Source organism: Rissa tridactyla, chromosome 13, assembly GCF_028500815.1.
Source record: "Rissa tridactyla isolate bRisTri1 chromosome 13, bRisTri1.patW.cur.20221130, whole genome shotgun sequence".
Taxonomy (NCBI): Eukaryota; Metazoa; Chordata; class Aves; order Charadriiformes; family Laridae; genus Rissa; species Rissa tridactyla.
The window spans coordinates 5384105-5392224 of NC_071478.1; the positions used below are offsets into that span (position 1 = coordinate 5384105).

Genomic DNA, 8120 nt, shown 5'->3' on the forward strand with positions numbered 1-8120 from the left:
TCCTGTTTGACTGGTCTTTATCAAGCTATGGGAGTTTGCTTGTTGGAAGAGGAGGCTGAATGTTATTGAAGTCTGGTGCCCTACGGTTACTGGGGATCTTGGGCTAGGACGAGACCAGAGTGGCTCGAAGCCACTGCATAATCCAACCTGAGCCACTCACATGCACAGACTGGAGCGCTGACTCTCGGAAAGGCACCGTTGGAGTTGGGACACTCAGCTTAGTGCTCAGCAGCAGGCAAATAAAGAAGAAAACAAAACAGTGATGCTGTAGCAAAGCCACTGCGCTGCTGGAAAAAGGCAGCAAAGCCCCAGTCAGGATGCTGGAGGTATGGAACAGGTCCCAGGGCTCTGTAACACTAGAAAAGGGTCAAAGAAAGGGAAAAGCTGTACCTTGTGTGCCAGTGTGATCACTAAAGATGGTCAATGCCACGTGACGATAAAAACCAACAAGTTCACTTCAATCAAATTGTCTAAACCCATTAAATGCAGCAGCCTCGACACAGGTCTGGGGGCGGTGGTGAAAAGCACGGGAGCTATGCCAGGGAATAACAGTTCTGTTCTTCTGAGCCATTAGCGGTAGTGTTTGGCTAAGGCCATGCCAGGTTAACTCACCCTGGCCTCTAGCTTTCAAGTCTTTTCCCTTGGATAGGGTTTTAATGCAATAAGGTGTTAGGAGAACTAAGGTGGAGCAGAAGCTGTAGTTGCAGCAGCACTCTTGCTAAGAGAATCAAGAGGCAAAGCAGACAGCAGCACTGGCTTTGATTGCTCTCCAGTGACAGTTGGTATCTGTGTAAAATGAAGACAGTTCACTGACTAACCTTCACAGGTCCTGGGGAAAAGTAGCAAAACCTGGCTTGCACGACTCCAAGAGGGCCGAGAGAAATATTTTATTAAAAAGAAAGTAAATTTTAAAGTAGTACCATAAAAATAGCAACCATTTACCATAGGCACAATAGAACCAGACACTACTTTGTCTACTGGAGCTTGGAGACACAATTAAATAGTAGGCTCAGCTAAGTATCACAATCCTTACGGGCAAGGAAAAGTGATTTGGCAACACCTGGCAGGGGCCACGTTCATTGTAAGGAAGAATCTGTGCCTGTTACCCTGTGCTCTCTGCTACCACTGAGCTCAGGGAAAGGACGACTGACAAATGACAATGTCGGAGCAGTCCCTGTCCCAGGCTCACCCAGTGCTGGGGCCTGGCATAAAAGTACAATTCTCCCTATGTGCTTAGTGCAATTAACCTGGAAGACAGCAGACAAGGAGCAGACCTGGTTCTTCTCTCTGGGGTTGGCTCCAGCCAGCCAAAGTAGCGAACGGTAGTGAAGAAGGTCCCCTTCTCAGGTTTGTTCCCCTCTTCCGTCCAACGAAGAGGGGCTGGGTCTCGTGGCAGGGTCAGAGTAATGTTCACAGCAGCAATTGGTGCTGTAGCAGCCGGAGGTCAGGAGTTTGTTCCATATGTCTCACTGACTCCCTGCAAGGAACAGAGGTTACAGTGCTCTGCCAGAAAACTCTTCTTTCTTCCCTTCCTCTCACACAAAACCCTCTGCACAGGCAAGCTACTATCTGCTACTCAGACCTTACATTTCCAATACATTTCCAAAGGTCTTTTGATTCAGAAATCCACCCTCTGCAGCAACACTTCCCAGCAAGCACAGGGCTGAGCTCTAGGCTCAGCACCAGTCAAGCCACCCCACTACCCCGCTAAATCCTTCTACAGGTTCCAAATGATCTGTTTGGCCAGAAGGGAGGTGTAGCTGTGGCTATCAGCATATTGGTTCTAGAAAATACCAACCTATTGAATGGGTTTGTTCACAGCAACAGGAACCCCCAAAAGCCAAGAGGGAAGGATTTGATGGGGACAGAACCATTGTCTGCAGCTCTCTGAAGGCAAGAGCCAAGGACTGCAACCCAAAAAAGAGGTGCAGTGGGAGCATGACAAGTTCTTGAACATACATTTTGCTCTCCAAGAGTGGTTGCCCAGGAAACACGACAATATTTGTTTCTAGCACTCCTCCCTGCAACAGCTTTGAGGTAAAAATTAGCTTCTCTTGGCAGAGTTTCCTCAGAGCTGTGGTTCAAAATCCCTGTTTGATGTGGACTTTCTACATCCTGTTTAAGAAAAATCTCTCCAGAGTCAGAAGAGGAAGCAACTTTGCCTTCACTCTGCTTTCACTGATGCTTACCAGTTCATAATCCTCCACATATTTGTATTTCTTCTCCCGATAGTAGTGTTTCTTCTTCATACAATACAGAACCACAATGTCACACAGCACTGTTGCCTAGTGGAGATCGAAAGAGTTTAAGGCAATGATTCTCAGAACTGAGGCACGAATCCAGAACTGAGTCCAAGTGCAGTGTCACTTACCACGCCAAACAGCGCTAAGCCAGAGCCAATGTTAATCATGGTAGGAATTACATCAAATTTTCCTGCCTAGAAGACAGTTACAAGGGTGAATATGTTTTTTCAGCATCTCTGAAAGTCCTCAGCACAAGATCACCTACCTTTCCAAACACTATGATATCAAAGCGGATGCCATAAGCTTTAATAAGCGTCCGTGCTTCAGTGCCATTACTGTCCTTGTAGTATTTCGCAAACCTGGAGAAAAGATAGATCAGAGCTTAGCTGGAGATTTTGAGGGGTTTTTTATGTGATCATGCAACATCCAGGTGCATCCCCCGTCCCAAGAGGATGGGCTAAACATCGGTACTTCCAGAGACAAGCCCCAGATGATGGAGATTTCATGCAGGGAAGCACATATAGGAGAAAAGCCCAGAACAGGCACATTTAAGACAGCAATTAGCACAAGCCAAATCAGTAAACTTGCAAAGCATAGGAAGGGGAGAAAAGGTAGCTTTAGTAGGGGAGCAGAAGGACAGACAGGAATAAATTCAGCTACACCTGAGAATTAGCCCCTCTCCCCGAGACAGAGGCAAGCAGGAGGCTGCAGGAGTGCAGGCAGCCACGAGAGGGCAGGGAGCAGGCAGCGAGGGAGGCAGCACAGCTCAGCCTGGCACACAAAGGCTGTTCCTCGTCCGGCACAACGCGACTCGCAGGCAAAGGATAGGGAAAAGGAATGAGAACAAATAAGTGGGATCAGACTTACTCCGCCACATGGTTGACTAAGCCAGGAGGAAGCAGAGAAGAGGGTGGAAGAAAAGAGAAAGGATTGGTAAGGGGCTGCACCACCGTCTGGAATTAGCAAGAGCACTTCAGAACTCACACCAGCTGGGCTGCGATATCTTCCAGCCGGTCCTGCCTGACACCCCAAGACCTGCAGGCCTGGCACCTCCCAAACACACGCTTGTGCTGTCTGCACATCAGCAGCTTCTCAGTGAATTCATTCAAGTTCCACCAAAAGAGATCCCCCGTGCTAAGTGAGAGTCTGTGATTCTAGAAACAAGCATAGCCCCGAGTCGTTTTTCCTCATGAGCAGGACTCTTGCAAGGATCTTGGCAAGGTGGCTAATCCACATTATTATAGCTCTGACTCTGGATGCAATCAACTACCTGGCTCTGCGCTGCTGGTTTTACTGGAGCTGCTGGACCTCTCTGTGCTGGCCAGATTGTGTGTGTGGTGGTGTATGCCAGAAAGATTCTCCTGGTGCAGATATGGTCTTCAACTGACAAAAGCCACTATATAGAGGTTAGTTAGCAAAGGAGGTGCTTCAGTCTCCCACCCCAACACCTCAGCCCCATCAAATACTGCCCTATCAGCACACCCGGGAACTGTCAGCTCTCACACTGCCATGCCACGGGAGGGTGGCCCAAATGGTCACCCAAGTAAATGCTGATGCAAATATGGCTCAGACACTCTGACGCAATCAGTGGAGCTTCACTGACCTTTCTTCTGTGCTGTGTTTGCACACAGTGAGGATCTGACCTGCTCTATGTTTTACAGCATCAGAGAAACTCTCAGTTTTACAGCACCATCAAAAGTCCAAGGACTAACCCACAGCTGCCAGAGGAGTGCAGGCAGCCCGTAACACTGGGACACCAGATGCCCTCCATAGCCACATTACCTGAAGTTGTAGCCAGGCGAGACGGTGTGGGCAGGGTCCTTGTTGTCGAGGCGCCGGAAGGAGTACTTTGGCACACAGTGGGAGGCGTCTCTGTCAAGGTTACAGTCCCAGTTGATCTGCAGCGCCATGACTCCACCCTGTCAAGTGGAAGAGAGGAGAAGGTCAGCAGTCAAAGTGCCCCGCCAGCCAAACACTAGGCTCTCTGCTGACCAGGACCCTGATTTACTGGCCCTTGTGCCAGTCCCAGTGCAACACTTTCCCCCTGCTACAGAAGGGCCTTGCACATAATCCCACCCAAACAAGCCAAGGCCCAGTATTTGTTCAGTAGATTGACTCCAGTCCCTCTGGCCAGAGCAGCTCTCCATTCTGCAGCTGCTCTGTGTCCTGTGGCTCATGCCAAGACGCAGAGGGGGGCAACCGGCTACTGCTCCTCTTCTACACAGCTGAGGCCCAAGAGAAGGGTCTGCCAAATACCTCCACAGCCATTTCCTGGAAGTCCTGCCCTGCAGCTTCAACTATTTTCCCTAAACGAAAGATAGGGCAGAAGGGATCTGTCTTGGAGTCATAGATGCAGTTCTTGAGATAGGTGGAGTTGATATTAGGGAGGATGTTTCGCCTACAGGGGAACAGAGAGAGAATATCCGTTGCATCTTCTTCCATTCCTCCAGCTTCCCTTTACTATCCAAGACACCAGAGAGTGCAATGCCCCACACACTATTTACTTGCTGAAGTTGAACTTGGGGTACCAAATGTTGTTCTTCACTAGAATGGTGAAGTTCTCAGCTTCTTGCAGGAACGCTGGCCTACAAAACAATAAGAAATGTAAGTAAGCTTCACTTCTATTTTCACAAACAGGACTCTGCAGAGTCGTTGGGGATCACCTCTTCGGCTTCTCCCAGTAGTACCCCCATGGGGAGAAACATCAGCTGCATACTGCTAGCCTCCTCTCAGGAGGGCCACCGCAGAGTAAGCACTCACTTGGGTACATGATAGTCATCCTCCACAGGGCACCATGCAAAGACTTCACAGGTCTTAATGCTGCCGTTGTACGGTACACACTCCCCAGTCTGGATCCCTGGAAAGACATGTGAATGGAGGTACTACCAAGCAAAAATACAGGGGCAGTATTTGCCCTGTAGCATCTCCTCAGTCCATAAGGTGAAAGCAATCTGCTCAGGGGTGAAGTGGCAGTACCAAGACCCCCATTATCTTCTGTTGCAATTTGTAGTGCAATTTCAGAGAAATAAGTGCCTTTTTCTGAGTCAAATCCTCATCTATGTGAGATACTGCTTCACGGAGTCAAGGTCTTGAGAAAGCCCTCACACTCTTTGCTAGCTCACCAAAGCACACATCTATCCAGCATCCACCCAACACAGTCTAAGCCCATCTGCTCTCCCCCAGCAGAAAAATCTGAGCTTCCCTTTCATTTCTCTTAGGTGTAAGAGAATAAGAACAAGGAAACCCAAGTGAAATCCTGCTTCCTTCACAGGAGGGAAGGCACAGCACAGAGGTATTTCAACACAGACTGAAAGGAGCTCTTGCAGCAGGCTTCTTACCACTGCTGTGGGTGCTGACATATCCTGGAACACAGTTGTTCTTCACCTTGCACTCTGTTTTATCATCTGGAAGCTGAAGGGGAAGAATAATTACACTAAACTCTACAAACTCTCTCCCCCGCACTCCCACCCACACAAGGCAGGATTAAAGCAGATCCTGTCCCTACCTCTGGGCAGTGGCCTTGGCGCTGATTCGGTGTGAGTATCACATTGGTCATGACAAACACAGCATTCTCCTCCTGAAGATGCAAAACAAGAAAGAAATTTAACAGTGACAGTCTGCAAAAAATATCCAAGGCACTGCCCCAAATGTCTTTGTTGACAGAGCCCAGGTGACCTTGCAGAGGGGATTTGCTTTGGACAGTGCTGGTGTAGCACTAAAAGAACAGACTCCCAAATGTATCACCTGATGCTGCTGCCTTTAGGTGGAGGAAGGACTGTGGGACTAGCAACCCTTTCTGTCCTCCCACTTGGCCCAAATTTCCTCATTCACATTATGAAAACAGAGATCACACTGCTCCTCAGGGGAGTCGCAAGGCAGGAGCAGAAATAAAGCTCCAGCTGCAACTCTGAGCACAGCTCCCACTCTTGCTTTTTTTTTTTTTCTTCCCCAATATATAAAACAGAAATTTGACCAGCCCTGGTTTGTTTCTCCAGGGAGCACAACTTCCATTATTTTCAGGTCTGTACGATTTGGGTTCTGTCGTTTGCTTCTGCTCCACCGATATGCAAATATGATCACTCAGCCAAAATCTGTCTAAATCTGTAACTTTTTTCTGCACTACATCTCATGCAGACAGAGTGACCCACGACTAGCAGCTTGGCCATGCCTGCCAACCCTGAAGGCCACCACGTCTTGCCCGCACATCGCAGATTCCCACAGACACACGGTCAATCAGTAACTACAGCAATAACTCCTGTTCAGTTCTGGATCAAGTGACTTGCAGGCTATTCCCAGGGTTTCTGCCAACAAGTTAACTTTGAGTTGTTTGCTTTAGAAAGCAGTAAGGAAAAGGACATGTGTTTATTGTTGCAACTCTTTCCTGAAGTCTGCAAAATCCTCCCTCCTATACAAGCACACACACAGACACGCTTTTCTTGAAACAAGCTTCCCCAGGGGTAGTGCTGCAGGTGCTCAGCACAATCTGCAACAAAGCAAAGCCGCTTCATTCTCTTGTATCAGGAACAGCTGGAGCCAAAGCTGCTCCAGACCTCTGTGGGCTTTAGCAGAGCAGTTGCTTTGTTAGAAAACCCTCCCTCTGCTTTTGAGAGTGATGGATACCTGAGGGGGGATGACATAGTCAGCTACATCCCAGATCCTGGCTCCCAAGGTGGATGTGTTTGTCAGCGTCACTCCTTTCACCTTGGTGGTTACGGAACTGACCACGGAGTCCGTTTCCTGGTAGCCCTTCTCCCACACAAAGACCCAGCTGCAAGAGAAAGATTGTGAGAAAGATTGCGAGAAAGAAACAACAGAAAACAGATAAACACCATGAACAAGCAAAGGCAGTGGGAATTTCCCCTTTTTTTCATGTGTCACCTGAAAGGGACAGTCCGGTTTCATAGTGTTTCCCTACAAAATGGTCACAGGACGAACAATCTACCTTCTGATTCACCCCCTCCCCAAGTGGTTTGGCGGGGTGTAATTATGACTTTTATGCACACCCCCGCCGGGTGATCACCCTCTGGGACAGGGTCCCCCTCCGGAGGGTGTCTGTCCTGCCTGCAGCTGCCTCCGAGCAGCCCCACAACCCCAGTTAAGCTGTCCCACCACCCGCTTGTCACCCCCCCGTGTTGGCACCCACGACCACCGCCCCCGCCCAGCTCGGGCCTCCCCTCAGCCCCCCGGCGGTCGCCTCCCGCCGCCCCCGACTCCCTGACGGAAAATGGGGGCCCCGGCAGCCGGGAGCCAGCTCCGGCCCCCGAGCCTTCCTCCCTCAGGGCAGCCGCCCCGCCGGGGCTGCGGGCTTTCCCCCGAGCGCAGCCCGGCGCCCCGGGCCCGCTCACCCGATCACGTAGGCGAGGATGGCGAGCTGCACCCCGCGGTTGATGAGCCCCACTTTGCGGCTCCGGATCAGCACGATGCGGGGGGTATCGTACTCGAAGAGGAAGCTGTGGAATGCCCCGCACGACACCATGGCGGCCGGGCAGGAGGGAGACCCGCGGGCCGAGCAGCCGGCGGACCCACAGCGCCCCGAGCAGCCCGAAGAGCGCTCCCGCAGCCCCGCGGCTTGTACGGGATCGGGCTCTTGATTGCCGGCCCTCCCTCGCCAGCTGCGGGCCGCCTGCCAGCTGCCGGGCCTGCCCGCGGCCGAGGAGGAGGCGGCAGCAGCGGCTGCCCAGAGGCCCCGCAGCCTTCCCACCCCCGGCTGTTTTCAGCAGGGAAAAGGGGTTCACTGCCGCCCTGACCCGCCCTTAGCGGGTCCAGAGGAGGTCACGGAGATGCTGCGAGGGCTGGAGCCCCTCTGCTGTGAGGACAGGTTGAGAGAGCTGGGGGGGTTCAGCCTGGAGAAGTGAAGGTTCCGTGGAGACCTTAGAG

At 51.1% G+C, this 8120-nt stretch overlaps 1 protein-coding gene across 1 annotated transcript; it reads right to left on the minus strand.

Moving 5' to 3' along the window:
* Positions 1–44: 44 nt before the first annotated feature.
* On the minus strand, positions 45–7898 carry P2RX4 (purinergic receptor P2X 4). Its single transcript, XM_054219181.1, has 12 exons — positions 7589–7898; positions 6864–7011; positions 5749–5820; positions 5582–5654; positions 5004–5100; positions 4748–4828; positions 4500–4641; positions 4026–4162; positions 2509–2602; positions 2372–2437; positions 2190–2285; positions 45–1477 (listed from the first exon to the last, which is right to left on the minus strand). Exons 1-12 carry the CDS (start codon positions 7717–7719, stop codon positions 1445–1447), a joined length of 1170 nt encoding a protein of 389 aa, XP_054075156.1. The 5' UTR covers positions 7720–7898; the 3' UTR covers positions 45–1444.
* Positions 7899–8120: the final 222 nt, after the last annotated feature.